The 19,502-nt window shown below is 36.6% G+C and overlaps 2 protein-coding genes across 2 annotated transcripts in view; both read left to right on the top strand.

The window, feature by feature from the left end:
- Positions 1–773: 773 nt before the first annotated feature.
- LOC132152402 (protein CREG2-like) lies at positions 774–3,682 on the top strand. Its single transcript, XM_059561173.1, has 4 exons — positions 774–1,337; positions 2,187–2,356; positions 2,501–2,614; positions 3,183–3,682. The coding sequence occupies exons 1-4, from the start codon at positions 789–791 to the stop codon at positions 3,322–3,324; spliced, it is 975 nt and encodes a 324-aa protein (XP_059417156.1). The 5' UTR covers positions 774–788; the 3' UTR covers positions 3,325–3,682.
- A 2,208-nt stretch (positions 3,683–5,890) lies between these two features.
- The window catches only part of LOC132152757 (alpha-1,3-mannosyl-glycoprotein 4-beta-N-acetylglucosaminyltransferase A-like), a 37,118-nt gene continuing 23,506 nt past the window's right edge, over positions 5,891–19,502 (top strand). The window contains exons 1-2 of the mRNA XM_059561625.1: positions 5,891–6,051; positions 6,401–6,702. Coding sequence (XP_059417608.1) covers positions 6,609–6,702 — 94 coding nt within the window. The 5' untranslated portion in view covers positions 5,891–6,051; positions 6,401–6,608. The remainder of the gene's footprint in view (positions 6,052–6,400; positions 6,703–19,502) is intronic.

Genomic DNA, 19,502 nt, shown 5'->3' with positions numbered 1-19,502 from the left:
CAGAATTTTTAGCATCATTACGCCAGTCTTCAATGTCACATGATCCTTCAGAAATCATTCTAATATGCTAATTTATTATCAATGCTTGAAACAGTTGTGCTGCTGAATATTGTTTTGGAACCTGTGATACTTGTTTCAGGATTATTTGATGAATAAAGTTAAAAAAGATCAGCAATTATTTAAGAAAGAAATGTTTTCTAACAAAATATGTCTTTATTAACACTTTTTTGTATCAATTTAACACATTCTTGCTGAATAAAAGCATTCACTTCTTATTCTACTTATATTTCTATTTTGAATAAATGCTGTTCTTTTTAACCTTATTTTCATCAAAGAATCCTGAAAAAGTATCACAGATTAAATATATATATATATATATATATATATATATATATATATATATATATATATATATATATATATATTAAGCAGCAAAGCTGTTTCCAATATTGATAATAAATCAGAATATTAGACTGATTTCTGAAGGATCATGTGACACTGAAGACTGGAGTAATGATGCTGAAAATACAGCTTTGCATCACAGGAATAAATTACATTTTAAAGTATATTAAAATAGAAAACCATAATTTTCGATTGCAATAATATTTCACAATATTACCGTTTTTGCTTTATTTCTGAACAACAACAAAAAGAAAAGCAGCCATGATGAGCAGAAGGGACTTCTTTAAAACATTACAAATCTTATTGATCCGAAACGTCTGAATATCAAATTACTCCAGCAATTTGGTGAAAACGTTGGTTCCAGTGGGATAAATAAAACAGCAGAGATGAAGGTCATGCTGCTGCGGTTTTCAGGCGGTCCAGACCGAGTCGCTGTTTCAGACGCAACAGTTTCTGGCCAGTTGCGAAATAAACATGCCGTTAGAAGAAGCGACGCAGCGCCTGTGAACCTGAACGCTATGCTGCTGTTGCTGCTGCTTCAGCTCGTCTCTGCATTAGCGACGCTGCTGTGTGTGGCTGAGGGTTACACCATCAGAAGCGCGGTCTCGTGGGCTGTCAGCAGTGATGTGGTGGGGGAGGAAGAGCTGGACACGCTCTCGGACGAGGCGCCCGCTGTGCTCGGCATCTGGAAACAAGCCTATCCGTCCTCCGTGTACCGGGACGGGTCAGAGAACAAACCCGAGCAGATATCGAAGAGCGAGGACGTGTCATCCGCGTCCCGTGTGTTCTCGTACCGAATGGAGGAGGTGAAGGTTCCGTCCAGCATCCCTCCACCTCCACCTCCTCCACCTCACGAGGAGGCGGCGAGAGCAGCGCGGTACATGGCGCACTATAGCGACTGGGGTCACCTAGCAACCATCTCCACCCAGGAGCAGGTGATGCTGCATTCACTGGATCTAATCCACCTTCCCGCGAAATTCACTCGAAGCTTTGATCTATTCTGTTCAGATTTCTATCAAATAAACCAGTGGTTCTCAACAAGGGGCCCACCAGGGGGCATCAGAAAACTTTTAAGGACCTCAAGATTACTTAAATGATTTAAAATAAAACAAAAAAGCATAAAAAATCAGTCAACAAGTGCTGTTTGTTAGTTCTTAACATAGTAATTATGCTTATGCAGGTTCTTTCTGTCTTGGAAAACCTAGCCTAATTTTAATAGTAATTGCTAGGAAAAGTAATGTAAATGAATACATTTCAAAACCACTGGCTATTTTTATAATGAATGTTTTTTTTTTCCTCGTTATGCCAAACTATAAAATACTTAATCAGGTAGTTACTGTGAATAAAAATGCTTTGTAAAAACCTATAATTTAACCTGTAATTGACGTATGACTGTAAGAAGTCACGCGAATATTGGTGTGGACAAAAGGTTGAGACCTGAGAACTGCTGTATTAAATTTATTTTTTTATTTAATTAATAAGTGTTTTAAAGTCTTAATGAAATTCAGCTAGTCATAGTTCATATATAAATGCTTTGAGCTGGTCTCTGCACCTTTCCCTCAAAAATGTTTATTGTACACACACACATACACACATATACATGTTTACTCTTATTTATATTCATTGGTTATTTGCACTTCTGGTTAGATGGTAACTGCATTTCATTGGCCCTCTTCTTACTCTGCATAATGAAAATAAAGTTGAATCTAATCTAATCTAAATAAAAAATTTACATATGAAATGTCTTTAATTTAGGCTGTTTTGTTTCCGCATCATCTATTTAGATTAAAGGACTTCCATTCGGAAACATTTTCTCTGTAAGCGACGGTCCAGCTGACAACAGCACTGGCATTCCTTATTTTTATGTGACACCGATGGACAACACTGTAACGGATCTCCGCAGCTTCCCTTTTGCCTCCTTGACATTTTCCGAGGCAGAGGGAGATTTCTGCAGGTGTGTTCTCTTACTTCAAAACACTGAAATAACTGGAGTAAGAAGCCACATTTACATATCAAAACAAAAAGTGTCTTTGACAGAGATCATTGTATAATGATCATCTAAAGCATTTTATCCTCTGGCCATGTTTTCCTGCGACAGGAAGCATGTTTATGACCCTGAGGACCCCAGGTGTGCTAGACTCACTTTAACTGGTAAAATGGTGGAGGTGGAACCAGAGGAGCTTGACTTTGCCAAAGAGGCTATGTTCTCCAGGTAATTATGCAAAATTATAAATCATACACACATTTCAGTGGCCGCAGCTAAACACACTTCATTTGTTTAATGTTGAACATAAGGTCTGTGTTTGTATTTGTTTGTTGGTAAAGTATAATTAGTGATTTTTGTCTATTGTTGCTTAATATCTTGATTATTTTCTACTCTGTTCTCATTGATATACTATATAATGTAGCTAGTTTTTGTATCTGATGCAACTGAAACGTGCGCCTACTTATTTTATAGCTGAAATGCATTGCTGATAGACGAACAGTCTTGCCGGATTCACCTTGCAGCTGCATTAGAATAAACTACGTTTTTACCAATAGCAGATTTTTTTATTTCACTTCTCAAAAAAAGGTGCAAAGCTGACTCTGGTGCAAAAATTTTAAATTTACATCCTTGTACCTTATTTACCCCATATTAGTACCATAAAGGTACAAATTATTACTTTAAAAGTTCCTATTAGTAGAGCCCCAGTGATGGTTTTATACCTTTTTGCTGAGAGTATTGGGTAAAAAGTGTGTTTTGCAAATAATGTGTTAATTTTGGTGTGTGCTTTATTTAGGCATCCTGTCATGAAGAGGTGGCCCCCTGAACATGATTGGTTTTTCATGAAGCTGGTTTTGCAGCAGGTTTGGCTGCAGGACTGGGTTGGAGGAGTCTCTGTCATTCCGCTTGAGGAGTATTTCAAAGCAAAACCTTTCTGAAAAAAAGTGCAACAATGTATAATGAAAACAGTACGAGAAGAACTGAACTGATTGTACAGAAGGTGGTTATGTTTTTGTTTCTTTCAACTAGTGGTTTTTGGCCTTGCCATGATGCCGGTTCAGTGCGTCTGAACATATTCCTGCGGATTTATTGAATGTATCAATTATGTTCAACGATGCCTAACATTGTCTATAGAACAATTTCACAGTTACTTAAGGTTGAAGACTTTTATCACGAATAGACTATATAGACACTGTATTGAAAGGAAAGCTATTCATTCATTATAAACGAACAAATCACTCATACACAAAGATACTAAATAGTTTTTGAAAAGGTATATACAGTACTAAGTAGAGTGTTTGCGTGTTTTCTCTGAAACCCGAAACGTGTGTGCGTGCAAATGAGATTTTCATTAGTGTTTATGGCATCTAATGCTTTTCAAGTTTACTTTCAGGTCTGCATTTACTTCTCAAGGACAGTGACTTGGTTCAGTACATGACCAAGTATGTTACACTACCTAACACATGTAATTGACACCTTAATGAAATATCTCAAATCTGACCCTGGACTACAAAACCAGTCATTGGCCTGGTTGGTCTGGTATTGGTCATTGGTCTGGTATCAGTTTCGATTTTTTCGAATTGATGTATAGTGTGGCTGAGATACAACTATTTGAAAATCTGGAATCTGAGGTTGCAAAAAATAAAAATAAAATCACCTTTAAAGTTGTCCAAGTTCTTAGCAATGCATATTACTAATCAAAAAGTAAGTTTTGATATATTTACAGTATGGAATTTACAAAATATCTTCATGGAACATGATCTTCACTTAGTATCCTAATGATTTTTTACGTAAAAGAAAAATCAATAATTTTTACCCACACCATGTATTTTTGGCTATTGTTACAATTATACCCCAGCAACTTAAGAATGGTTTTGTGCTCCAGGGTCACAAATATCTGTTTGTGCCTTGGATTACGTCATCACAATGATATTGATTTGCTAGACAAATTAAATAAGAAATATGTTAAAAATACATATTGTGTGGAAAGAATAGTAATTGCAGTTTTGTGGTTAAGTCCAACCACAGAACCCATGACATAGATTACAAAAATGACTGATTAGAGTAATATGATTGTGTAATACAGAATTAAGCTTAAGATAATATTGCAAAGAGACTTCAGCAAAAGTGTCTTATGTAACGCAGTATCTGGCTTAAGTAAAATTAAAAATGGTCTGTGCAGGTTATAATTAATCATCTCAATTTGAATGATTTCAGCTTTATCTTCAGCCGTACGTGTTCTTGTAAACCAAACTTTTCTGCGAGAAGTACAACAGGCAAAAGGAAGCTTTCGATATCAGTCAACAGTGAGTAAATATAATCACATACTGTAGAACTGAAATGACTGTTGAAATACAAGAGGCGAACATATGAATAAAAATAGATTGGGGGAAAGAGCTCAGTTTATGGAGAGGATTCAAATCCAGGTGATTATATCAAATGAAGATTATACATAATAATAAGAGGCAAAAACTAGGAAAGACAAAAGCAATTTGCATGGGTCACAGTAATACCACAGTAACAGCACTACATTAAAATAACAGGATATGGGGAAATTAAAAGAAAAGATATGACAAATGCATGCATAAAATAAAGGTTCATCCCAGCAAGCTATCAGTGACAGTGAAGGTCAGAAAAGCCAATCAATTATTCATTAAATATGCATTCCCTCTGGCGCCTGCATTCAGACAGCACGTGCACATCTAAATATGGCAGGTCTCTCTCTCTCTCTCTCTTTTAAATTAGTATAATTATTTGAGTAGTAGAAGTAAAAAGGACAGCTTTTACATTTACTGTACTGTGGAAAAAGAAGACATAGATGTGATAGGAAAACCTTTAATATAAATAAATACAACCATCCTAAAGTTTGAGTGAGCTGTGTTTTCAGTGCGGAGGATTTATTTTTTCATGTATTTGTATAATGCATAATTATGCATAAAATATAAATGTACATTCACATTATATAAGTAATATTGTTCTAATAGCCTATTTCTTTTACATTTATTAACAGATAAATTAAGTGATTTTTAAATAATTGAATGATTGACTACTGACTGATACAACATATGTTACTGTCAAAATATACACAATACAAACAAACCGTACGTTCATTTACAATATTTTCATATTCATAATCAATATTCCAAATATAGTATTTCCAATAAAGAAAAATCTGTAGCCTATCTGTCTCCATGCAGTGAAAGTTTGTTAATGAATACTTGCACACTGAACTTATACTCTGACAGTAGTATTTCAGCCGGGATTTATATCCACGCAATGATTCAAACAGAATTGTTGTAAAAATTATCTTAATCTTTCAAGTGCTGAGGGGGTGTGTAATAGGCTCAGACCGCCGTGTGGCGGCAGACAGGAGTTGCGCGCTGACTCCAGCCAATCAACGTCAGTGACGGGCGGGGTCTGATGTATCCAACCAATCAGAGTTGTCGGGTGGGCGATCGTTGGTTTTTGTGGGTGTGGTCTTCAACAAAGCTCGACTGAGAGATCACAGTCACATCACATCACCGCTGACGATTCTGGCAGGACGGTCCGTCTGAATTGCTATTTTTAATAAACATCACAAAACGTGTTTTTGCTCGTTTTTTCACTGGATATTTTTTTTATGAGACTGATCCGCGTCGGTTCGCTGTTCAACAACAAGCCGGAAGGTAAGAAGTGCTGAACTTGGGGTTGTTGCTCATTCCTGTCAGACGTATTTTGGGGTCCTCCGACAGGTAACGTTAGTCAACTCTCTGGATTTTACAGCCCAGGCTGTTTTTGACCATTGAATGTTTTATTTTACCCAGTCACCCTTGCCCCTTAATTAACTATCCTCCGCGGTATTATTTCTGTGTCTCACAGGTTGCGCACATATTTATGCTATCTGTTTAACTGTGTTTTAATCAATGCGGTGCGATAAAGAAAGAAAGAACGGAACCAATACAGTATGTTTTATGTCGATCTATGTGCCTTTCGATATTTTTTTTTAAATGTAACGTTATCCGTATTCCCTTCCAGTAACGGCAGGGATGAGGATTGCACATCTTTCTCTGGAAACGCATCAGTTCCGCTGGTCTGCCTCGTGACTCCAGCAGCGACCGAGAGCCGAAGGAGGAGGAGCAGGAGACAGCCGATGATCCGGGGCCCCGTCCGCTCCCCTGAAGCGCTGATGCACGCCCGGATCCGGAGGACCAGAGGCAGCTGCACGGGGAGGCGCTGAAATGAGATGAGGCTCAGACATGGAACTGTTGCCACTGCGATTGTTTTCTTCACGTCGTTTCTCAGTCTGTCCTGGTACACGGCTTGGCAGAATGGCAAAGGTGAGTTGAGTTCACCTCTGAGGTCAATTCAGTATTGCTACATAACACGAGCAAGAAGCTGATGCTCTTTATTTCTTATCTGTCAAAAAAAAAAGTTCTAAAGGAAACCAGCAACTTCTACATTACATCAAACATCACCGAGTATAAAATCTGGTCTGGAGCAGTGTGAACTGAGTACAATTAAACACTTGCTGCGTCTGAAATAAAGATGCTTTGTGACTGTGAAAGAACTGCATGAGTAGTGTGAATGAAATCCGGATGCACTACATTTGTCATGTTGTCATTTTTGCGTGCTTTCTCGCAATTCACATTTCCCCTGTTGGAGGACCAGGACTGTTGTATAATGAATCAATATGCAAGTTCCTTCAAACAGAATTGACACTTTTTTTGTTTAATTTACTTTTTTGATGGCACTGGTGTAGCATGCAAATTTTATTTAATCAATTAATTGTAGTAACTATTGTGTTTTGCCCTAAACTATCGAATTACTGGTAATATTTTGCAAGCTGTTTGATGGTTTAATATCTGGGCTGGTGAACTAAAGGTTGTAGGTTCAAACCCCACAAGGGGTGATCAGTGAACTGATTCTGGGCACCGCAGGTTGTGGGAACACATCCAGTTGGCTGCACTAGATGACATTAACCTTAAAGGAACTTATATTTTCTATTTCATATTTTCTGCCCTGAAAGTATCTAAAGCGAGCTCTTACAAGTCTTAATGTTGGGATCTTCAGTTTATGATAGCACCAGACCGCCCTTGTTGGAAATCAATGGGCTCTGGAGCACATTGTGTCAGCTCATTGCTCTGTGGTCACTCAATCCCAAGTTAAATCCATCCTAGTATTGATTAGAGTTGTATAAAGCAGATTGTACAATTCTGTATGCTTGTTGTTGATGATGTTTGCCAAGCTCAAATCCTTGCTTCTGTCTCAAGCAAGCTTTCTCCTTGAGATTTAGCCAAATGTAGAGGTTGACAAATTTGCATTCACCCTCATTTGCATTCCCAACACAAACAAATGGAAGAGCATTTGTAATGGCAATGAGATGTTGTACTATATCAGATATTTGAGATATTTTATTCAATTTGCATGCAAGTTAGTGGTGGGGTGACAGTTTTGGCCTTGTAAGATATTTGTTTGTTTTGATGAATTTAATTCGTTAATAATTTCGCGTTCGTTAATAGTGTCTCTACTTTCTTACCTGATATATTAAATGCTACACATTCACATTATACAGACATTTACTGTACATATAAACACATATCTGTCCATATGTATAAAGTATATTGATTTTTGACTCCAAGCAGTGTAATAGACCACAGTCCTGGAGAGGAATCTGGAAAAAATCCCTCTCCCCCAAAAACCTGTTTTATAACATCATAATCATATTCAACCTGTCTTTGAGAAACTGTTAATCCTGGATCTTGTTAAGGTTAATTCTTTTGAAGAGTCTCTTTATAGCTTGAAGGTACAAAGAGACACTTGTGTATCAGCTCATTGGACAGATTTGACACATTTAAGCTAAATCTAAAAATAAATGTGATGCACAACATTAGCAGATGAATATCATAGTCAAACGGGAAAATCTTTGAGAGAAAGGTCACTGTATTCATTGACATGAATCTCTGAACCCCGGCCATCAAGGGTTTACAGTGGCTCATTATTCTGTAGTTTGATGCTCTCAGGTCTGAATAATTCTTGTTGACTTGCTGCTCTGTTGCCTTTTCTCTGTCAGAGTGGTGTTAGTATAGGGAAACATTTATAATGCCATAACTTTTTATTATTGTCCTCTAAGGGTCAGGGTTCAGCCTGATCAGAAGTTCAGCAGGTCTGCAGTTGTTGTGGGTGTGTTATTGGTGTCTGTTGCCTAGCTGAGCTAGCATTGCTTATTTTCAGCTGCCTGTCTTAGTAGCTGATTTGTATTTGTGTTTGTATTCCTCATTTGTAAGTCACTTTTGATAAAAGCATCTGCTAAATGACTTAATGTAAACGTACACATGTACAGGGAATGTTTCCTGAAAGATCAAGTTAAACAGGGCTGTGCTGATTGAGTTTTTTTTATAAAATATACATTTTCAGAAGAAATTCTTTATACTTTAGTTTAGATCATTTTATTACTTTGTGTGTAATCAAAAATAAGAACAAAAACTCATTTCTTATTGTACCACTTCTATGAGATACTGTATTAAAGAATTTTAAAAAAGTACTATTTTTATTAAGCAAGGATGCATTAAATTGATTAAAATTGACAGAAAGTTGATTTGGCGAGAATGCATTAAATTGATCAAAATGATAATGGTTTTCACAAAAATGTTAAGCAGCACAACGGTTCTCAACACTGACGCTAAGAAATGTGTCTTGTAGTATTTGTAAGTACCAGCTGTTGTACTTCACTGTGGCATGGTTAAAGATCTGGCATCTTAACTGAAAGCTTATATATTCAGAGCCCATAAGGGCTGATCCGTGACTCTTTGTTATGCTCTTGATCAAGGCACTTAACCCTAGGTTGTTCCAGGGGTCACTTTAATTAGTTTGCTGAAAGTTGCTTTGGATAAAAGGGACTACTCAATCAAATTAGTAATTAGTTGGCACTTACATCATTCTGCTGCTCTCCTGTTATAGTACCAGAGGTTAAAATTAACTGCACTCTTGCCTTACTCCTCCTATTTTCTTTTCTTCTGCTCTGCTGAGCCTACAGAGGCTTTGCATCCTCAGGGTGTGTGGAAAACACAATAGGCCAAAAATAGCAAAGTAGGGAAGGCGTGATTAGCCTGGGAGAAATGGTGAGGGAGGCCGCAGTTTTCTAATGAAGCTCACGGAGAAGAGAGACCATAAACTTATCACTTGTGCTTTTGTTGGGGCTGGATTGTTTTTCTTCGAGAGGAGCCCACGAGTGCCCTGTCAAGAGGAGAGCAGGAGAGCGAGGGGGTTGTGTTAATCACACTGCTGAGAGAAAAAAGCAGAGATTTGCAATTGAATGCAAATGAACTCTGAGACTTTGAGAGCCAGAGTTTCACCGTGCAAAGAGCTTGGTCTCTATAACTTGATGATGCTCTTATTAATAACCATCATCTCATTCTGAGTGATGCACAATTCGCTGCTTTGCCTCCAGAATCATTCCGGATCATTCCGCTGTCAGCGTTCCAGACAAGTCCTCATTGAGTCACAATTACACTCTTATCACTATGGCATCCCCCGCCATTCTTCTTCCATATTAGGCTTGAGAACGCAGCCATCGTCGTTAAGTCCTTGTATGTTTCCAGCTCATGACATTTTTCAGTTTCAGCACCTCGTGCTCCGTTTCTCCGGAGCCAGCGGCTGCTGTTCTTGAGAGCTGTCACAAGATCTCCTGTGCTGTCATTCCTGGCAGGTGTTATTGGCCTCCCTGTGTCACCTCACATCTTTCTCTCGGTCATACTCTATTTCAGGTGGCATGTCGTTAGAAAAAATGTGGTACATTATTTCTCTGTAGGGTTGGGAATTGAGAACCGGAAAATACTGGAACAGTTTGGTTTCAGTTCCATTATTGGAACATTTTATTACATTAATTCTGGTAGCGTCAGTCTACAAAAAAGATTTGTTTCCTTTATCTAGATGTTTATAACCAATGCCAACTTTTGTTAATATATTTCTGTACACATCAACAAAAATATCTTAACCTTATATATAATATGAGAATAAAAGCTATAGCTTTAGGCTTTGATCTCTTTGTAAATATAGATTAGATAATATAGAGAGGTACCATCTTTTTAAGTAATTAACTATTCAATTAATAATAATAATAAACTGTCATAATGCCTATCAGTATTCTTTTTAAGAAGGACAATCTCTTTTGTTTTTTAATCACTTTAATTTACACAGCGTTAAAGTTAAAAGCTCAGTAAGAATAATAAAAAAATATATATATATATATATATTCAGCAGTGATGCATTTAAATTGTCTAAACAAGCAACTGTAATTACATTTATAGTGTTATAATCATAAATGGTCTTTTGAACTTTTTTGAAATTTTATTATTAAAAAATATCATGGTTTCCACAAAAGTATCAGGCAGCTCAACTGGTTTCAACATTGATGGTTTTAAGAAATGTTTCTAGAACAGCAAATCAGCATATTAGACTGATTTCTGAAGGATCATGTGACACTGAAGACAGGAGTAATGATGCTGAGAATTCAGCTTGGCCATCACTGGAGTAAATTACATTTTAAAATGTATTAAAATACATAATTATTTTAAATTGTAATAATATTTCACAATATAACTTTTTTTACTGTATTTTTGATCAAATAAATGCAGCTTCGCTGATGAGAATAAGAGACTTCTTTCAGAAGCATAAAAAATAGAACACATAATAACAGTCCTGTCATTTTTGTAGATGTTTTACAGATGAACACTGCATTGGTGTGTGTGTGTGTGTGTGTGTGTGTTTTAATGTGCTAACTCGTCAGATTTCCAGCTATTTGATGATATTCATATTTCATCATTGATCGGTTTATTTTATGGTGGCTTTTGTTTATATCAATACTGAATTCTGCTCATACTGCTCGCAGAATCTGTGAGATGTGTAACCTTTTTTTTAATAAGATGGATCATAACTTTTTTTTTACTGTTCTGATGAAGCTGTGTGACACAACAGATATTTACAAGCATTTCACAAGACAAAACTGACATAAATGATCCTTTTTGGCTCTCTTAGTTTTCTCAAAGTGGAGGAACTTTTAATTCTTGCCACATTCACACAGCAGCAGTATACTGGTGTCAGTCCTGGATTTGAGTCATTAATATGTTTGCGCTGCACGTATGCACTTTATGTATTTTCGTGTGTGTTTTTCTTAACTTCCAGAGCTGCAGATATGAGCTGTGTGTAGTCTGAGGTTTCGATCGAGTCACTGTCCTCCATCAGAGCTCCCGTCGGTTCTCTGTAAGAGACTCAAATGCTCCACTCATTAAGTAGAAAAGCAGCCTTCAATTAATCAGGATTTGATGACATGACGAAAAAATTCAGCACAATAATACTATTACTCTGAAGGTGGTCAACGGATGTTATTAAGAACCAAGGGCATGAAAACAAAGCAGAAGTTTATTCTTGTGGAATATCTGTTTTGCAGCTTCTTCAGGGCAGTACATGAAAAAGAATGTCTAATATCTGTCTTACTTTTTTGTTAAACATCTTGCAGATTTTTCATGCCACTTTTCTCATAAGTTTACATATCCCTTGCCTGTGGAACAAGCAGAACTGTATTTAGGCACTCTCTTGTAAAAGAACAGAGGATTTCAATTATTTTCTATAACCTGCAATTAATGAATGCCGTTTCTTTCTTTACCGGCACATACGCTGACAGGAAGAGAGGGAAAGATGAAGGAACTCATTCATTGTTTGTAGGGTTTGAGAACTGTGTTTGTATCCCAGCCATTCTAAACTCCTACCTTTCCCTTTGTTCTTGCTCATTGCCTTTCTCTCTCTCAAAACAATTCACCCACATGTCATATGACCGACACACAATGGCTCAGAACATTTCCTCTGTCTTTGTTTCTTATTCCCTCATTCATAGTCTGTTTATGTTTAACAAGCCTAGTGGTGATGAATTGAAACATGATCTGAAGTGGATTGATTTGGAGATTTCACGCTGCATGTGAAAACTGACACCTTCGATCTGGTTTGACGTTTGGATCGAGGATCAGATAACAAACTTAAAAGTGAATGGTCACAGAGCTTTATCATCCGATTTTTTAAGTGTGTGTGTGTGTGTGAATAATTGGAGTGGAATAAGTGGCAAAAATGTTTTGTTATTTTAGACATTGGTATAGTAACACCATGGTTTGTTTATATGGTATGTGATGTAGTAGTAACAGTGTCGCGCTGGCTGATTTATTGATTAATATTTGGCCATTTGTGATTGTTGCTTTTGCTTATAACTTTTCTTAAACCCGTTTTTTTATCATAAAAAGGTAATGATATTCAAGTTAAATGTAGATTTTAATAATATAAAAAAAATATTAAATATTATCATAAAATTTATATATAATTAAATTAATAATGATAGTGTTCCTGTAGCTCAAGTGTTAGAGCATTGCGTTAGCAAGCGCAAGTTTGGGGATTCGAATCCCAGGGAACACGTTAGGAGAAAATTGTTAGCTTGATTGCAATGGAAGTCGCTTTGGATAAAAGCGTCTGCTAAATGCATTAATTTAAATTTAATTTAATAATGGTTATTAATGATTTTTTTTCTCACTATATTTTTATTGTTACCAAATTCTGTGTTTTAGCGTGTCTGATTATTTGAATGCATATACGTTTTTTTTTCTTAAAGAAGCCTTATGATTTTTTTTTTTTTTTTTGAAATTCTGTGTTTTCCTGTAACATTTTTTTCTGGTTATCATGTGAAGGCATAGAACATTTTTGGCAACAAAGGGGATTTTCTATTAAAATTAAAACATGGAAGAAATGTGTTATTATTCCTTAAAAAACAATGTTTGTTTCATTTCAGTAGTTGTAATAGTAGTACCATATTTTCCGGACTATAAGTCACACTTTTTTTCATAGTTTGGTTGGTCCTGCGACTTATAGTCAGGTGCGACTTATTTATCAAAATTAATTTGACATGAACCAAGAGAAAACATTACCTTCTTCAGCCACGAGAGGGCGCTCTATGCTGCTCAGTGCTCCTGTAGTCTACACTGAAAACACAGAGCGCAATCTCGCGGCTGGAGACGGTAATGTTTTCTCTCGGTTCTTGGTTCTAAATAAATGCGACTTATATATGTTTTTTTCCTCATCATTACGTATTTTTGGACTGATGTGACTTATACTCAGGTGCGACTTATAGTCCGAAAAATACGGTAGTAGTAGTAGTAGTAGTAGTTTTATTTACATTCTACTGAAAAATAGTAATAGGCACAATGTCTTCAAATCAAACCGCCTTTTATTTTGAAGGGGTGCCGTGAATACCTTTACAGTTCTGTGTAAGTGATACAGTCTATGGATATGACGCTAGTTTTACTCAAATCAAATGGTCAAATGCTCATGAAGTGACTCTCAGAGCAGTTCTGGAGATGTTATTCATGTGTTTAGTCCTCATTTAGTGCGACGGCAGATGCTGAAAACACTGCAAGTGTCACGTGTGCTTCAGTGTGTGTGTGTGTGTGTGTGTGTGTGTGTGTGTAGTAAATTAAATTCATTAACAGAGACACGCAGAACATGCAGGAATCATATTTAAAATGACTTTTGGGGCTTAATATGTACAGATACTAGTCCATATCGCGATTAGATTTAAGTGTAATGACCTACATTTGATAATTGATTAATGATCTCCGTGACATTCCACTTTAAACTGTGAATTCTGTTTTTATGACTGGATCCATTTATGACTTGGCTTCAGTCATCTCCAACTGTTGCCCTGTTCCTTATTTATTGTGTATGGGAAAGAAGGAGCATGTTCTGAAATGTCCATATCCCTTTGGGTTTTGATCTCTGCACTCTGTCCTTGTTGGAACCAAAAGCATGTGACTGTCCTCTAAAGACCCTATCTCTGACACACACACATACACACACACCCAAAAGACTTTGTGCTGTTGTAGACCCTTGTCCCAGTGATTCTCAAAAGTGTTTGTGTTTTATAACTTGTGTATTTTAAATAACTTCTGGTTCCTCATAATGTACAGTGTTCATTAAAAAGTAGTGAACTCTAATTTCCAATTTAAAGCAACCAGAGGCTTGCTTCCTGTTAATAATGATAAACTCTCCAGTTTTTAGAGCTTATCTGTTTCCTGTGGGGGGCAGGCTGATGTCTGGTGCAGCATTCAATCACATTTGAACATTTTTAATTTCTTAATGCACACTTCTGGTCTAATTGTGAATGATTCATTGGTGCATGTTATTCTAAAGAAAATCTTTGGTAATGTTTGTTTAAAAGTTAATGAGTTTCTATTTTAGCTGACATCACCTAGGTCACACAGGCATTTGGATAATGTTGAAAATTGGTAAAATGGCTATTTTGTCATTGTTTTAGCAAACTTTCATGCTGTCTGGCACATTTTACAGCACCTAATTCCCAATGGACAAAAATTGAATCCTATGTAGGGGCCATCACAGTGTTTTGAGGCAGTTATATAACATTTTATACTAAATCTTGAGCGATTATATACTCTGTGTAGATGTCACATCAAAGCAGAAGATATACAGTACTGTTTAAAAGTTAGAGTTCAATTTTTTTATTATTATTTCTAATTATGCTCACCAAGGCTATGCCAGTCTTCAGTGTCACGTTTCTTCAGAAATCATTCTAATATGCTGACTTGATGCTTAAGAATCATTTCTTATTGTTATCAATGTTGAGAACGGTTGTGCTGTTTACAAGTTTGGTGTAAACCAGGAGATATGGCTGGACAGTTTTTCTGATTGTATTGATTCATTCAATTTGTAATGTTTTGCTAGAATGCATTTATTTTTATTATAAATTGAAGAATTGTTGTTTGAATAAAAATTTTAGCAAGTGCTACAATTAATCATGTTGATAATACGCAGTGATAACAGTTAAGAGAAAAATGATCCAACCACATGACGTCACACCTCTTTTAACAACTCACATGTGACATGATGAAAGACGTAGAACATAATGCTAGCCCTAAGCAGCTGTTCACACAGAATGCGTTTTTGCAGTGAAAAACACAAGATGCACATGGAATGCAAAACCTGTAAAGATAACTACTATATGTTTGATATTTCATGTTTGCATGCAGGTGCTGTTCTTGTTATACACTAAACGTTCTGAATTAGTTTGGCATATCGCTCAGCCCTAAATGACCTTCTGTATATTTGCTGTAGCTCAGCAGATAAAGTATTTCAGATTATAGAAGTAAGATTGGTTGCAAACACCGTTACATGTTGACATTTTCAGGAGTTTCACCCACAACCTGCTGCTTGAGAGCTGAGAGACTTTCTGGACGTTCTGGCCCCTTGAGAACATCCGCTCATATTCCCATGATGTAACTGAACTGCATTTGGGCACTTTGATTTGAATTTCATGATGCTGGTTTGAAAGTCTTTTTCGTTTCACCTTGTTTCGGTGGCTTAAGCAGCTTTGATTTTTCCCTTGCTGATGTGGTTGCCTATAGGCTTTCATCATCTGTTCTTCGTAGTGCGTCTCTCCATCACGCGACTGAAGTGCATTTGAGTTTGAGAGGGCTCAGGGAAGAGCTTTCACAGCTGCACAAGAATAAAGAAAAGGTCACATGGTCATCATCACTACACTGTCCTCACCCAAAACCAGAAACTCTGCCTACAATAACAAAATTACAACACTTAAGTTGACACCCAGGCAAAAATGGTTACTTGATTCTGTAGTCGTTTTAAAAACAATTGGAAAAAAATTGGACCATTTTTAAATAGAAATGTGAAAAATAATTTGGTTGCTTATATAATCTTCTCTAAAATTTCTGTCTCAGAAGCAACTATTTTTTTTAACCAAGGCCCCATAGCTGTAAAAAAGGTGTGAAATGTTATAAGTGAAATCATTTTAATAGAAATCGACTGGGCAAAAATCTCTCGGGATGCTGGTGGTCACATGAATTTGCCGCATCAACCAACAACAAAATATTTGGTTTAAATGTGACTTCAGTGTGAGTGATCCTTCTTGCTTTTTTTGCCAGTGAAATATCACAGAAACCATCAGCTTCACAGAAATTTCACTGACGTGGCTGCATCTTTATTCAATACTATTACACAACTCTCTGGAATACTTCATTCTGATTGGCCAATCACGGTATTCATCAGTCAAATTATTATTTTTTTCTATAATAATTGTATTTTGCCTATAATAACTGTATTTTTCATATATAACTGATGGTTTATCGTCTCTCATATCTTTCCACACACTTATTCTTGCATATTTAAGTAGCATTGTAATAAGTGGGCTAATGTCCCTACAATTGTTGTAGGGAACACAGGGTTTTTTCTGTGATTAATGTACGAATGACTGCATTATTTCTTATGTCATTGCATAACATATTTCACCTCTTTAGACTCCAGTTAAATCCTCATGGGAAAAAAAAACAGCTCTTGCCCTACATTATTTCCACCTCAATATTCTATTTCACTTGTGCATGTCACATTACATAAGTTCAGTGGGTTACTAATGCTGTTTTCTGTTGGCAAATACAGTGATTGCTATAATGCAGATGTGTATATGTTATAATCACCAGAGATATACCATATTATGCATCAAGACTCATCAAATATGTTTAAGTGTAATGAAATACATAAGGAAAACCTGTTTGTTTTAGGATAAAGAGTATTGTTTCATTAACATGCTGTTAGCAGGGAGGTTGACAGCATGATTGTAAAATGTCAATTTTTTGTCCCCACTGTTTACATCAGAATCAGAAAGAGCTTTATTGCCAGGTATGTTTACACAAAGGCTACGTTCACACTGTCAGTTTTTGGGATTGACAACCACATTTACTCACAGGTGTGAGTCTCGAAATGTCCCGTTCGCACAGCATCTTACAGTTAACGTTTGGAATACTGTCTGTATGAACTGTCAAAGCCATATTCCTTACCAGTTACCAAAGCAACATAATAATATAATAAAGTTTTATCACTTCTGATATAACAAGAGTCCAATTGAGCCGCGATTGGATGGCGATTCAAATCTTCATTAACCGAAAGCAGCTTTTATATTTGGGTGGAGAGCGGCACTCTCCCCGGAGCATTTGGTCTAAATCTTTCAGATGTCACACCCTTAAATAACCAAATACAGAAGCTGCCACAGCACAAACATTATCATGGTTTGAGTCATACTTGCAGGGCAGAGAACAATGTGTAGTCATTGATCATGTAAAATCTGTCCCATGTAAAATTAAGACCGGAATCCCTCAGGGAACCATACTGGGGCCTGTTCTCTTCAGCCTGTATGTGAACGAGATGCCTGAAGTGTGTCCTGAAGTTGGCCTTCAGATGTATGCCGATGACACTGTCTGGCAAAAGCCCTGTTGTTATCGGCAATACACTGACCAAAAGTCTTGAGAAAGTGTCTAATTGGCTAATAAATCATGTTTAACACTTAATCTGAGGAAAACTAAATCAATGTGTTTCTCTATAAAAAGAACGAGGATAATAAATGACCTTAACGTTAAAATGAATGGTGAACTCATCGATCAGGTAGAACAAGAAAAATATTTAGGAGCGATTTTAGATTCTCAGTTAAATTTTAAAAAGTCATATTAAAAATATCTCAAGAAAAATGAAGGCCAGTATGAACTGTTTCAGAATGATCAGGAACAGTCTAACATTTGAATGTGCTCATGTCTTTCTGAACACTATGATCATGTCCCACTTGTCGTACTGCACCACTGTTTGGTCCCAGACTAGCCAAACTACTCTAAAGCCTATTGAGAGGCTTTATAACCGTGCCTTAAAAATTTTAGATAAAAAAGCCCATTCGATTCCATCACTGTTACATTTTATGTAAGCATAAAATCTTACATTTTGTTAATTTTGTTAATCTTAGACACATAAAGTTGTTTTTTAAATGTTTGACTGGACTTGCACCTGAGCCACTGTGTAAATTTGTGAACAGACTGGATACCTCCAGATCAACAAGAGCGGCTACATGTGGAGACTGTAAAGTCCCGTTTTGTAAAACATCTTTTGCCCAAAATGTTTTTTCTGTGAAAGGAGCCAATTTGTGGAACTGCCTTCCTACAAATATAAAGACTTTAACTAAACTGTCCACCTTTAAAAAACTAACAAAAGCCTGGTTCATAGAGCAGCAGCAGTGTGATCATGCCATATGAGATGTGCTTCTGTGTGAGTTTGAGTGAATGTGTTCATTTATTATACTTATCTTTATTGGTGCTAACTGGTTTCTGGACATTTCATTGTATTCGCTGTAATTTTTTTATTTTAATTTTTCTTTCCTCATTATCTTGACTGTTAAAAGCTCTTCTAGGGATAGGTGTTGAGAATTAGCCATGGCTATAAACACTGTGATACATGCATCAGATTGTTCTTTATGTAATAATCTGTTTATTTTTCCCTATAAACAGATTAAAATAAACAGATTACAGTGACAAGACAAAGATGATAAAACTAGAATAAATAAGAAATAATAATTTACAACAAATATTTGAAATAAAATAGGCCTACACAATATACAAGTAGACGATAATAGATGGCATTTGTGTGTACAGGTATTATGTACAAATTCAAGGAAATGTAAATAAGAAGGATGGTGTTTTTAAATAAACAAATAAATGTATAATTAGTGTTGTGTATTACACATTTATTGGCAAGTTAACTCTTGATAAACGGACTGAAATGGTACTGGTGCTCCGATCTCTGTATATAGCACTGACCAGATCGTAAGAGCAAAAAGAGGAAGTTCAAAGAGGAAGTGGTCTGGGCGTGAGGGGTCCAGAGTGATTTTGCCATCTCTTTTACTCACTCTGGAGGAGTGCAGTTCTTGGAGAGTGGGGAGGGTTATACCAATGATTCTCTCAGCAGTCTGGACTCTACGCGGCTATCTTCTAAAGTTTGATTTGGTAGCTAAGCTGAACCAGACAGTTAAGTGCACAGGACAGACTCGACTGAACCGTGTGAGCAGGTCCTGTGGCAGGTTGAACTTCCTCAGCTCATGAAGGAAATGAAGCCTCTGCTGGGCCTTTTTAACAATGGAGTCAATGTGAGTGTCCCACTTCAGGTCCTGAGAGGTAGTGGGGCCCAGGAACCTGAATGACTCTTCTGCAGTCACAGAGCTGTTCATGATGGTGAGTGAATCAACAGCTCTTAGTAAAATAAGCTT

The sequence above is a fragment of the Carassius carassius genome, chromosome 11 (genome assembly GCF_963082965.1).
Source record: "Carassius carassius chromosome 11, fCarCar2.1, whole genome shotgun sequence".
NCBI classification, from domain to species: Eukaryota; Metazoa; Chordata; class Actinopteri; order Cypriniformes; family Cyprinidae; genus Carassius; species Carassius carassius.
This window is presented reverse-complemented; position numbering and strand designations above follow the sequence as displayed.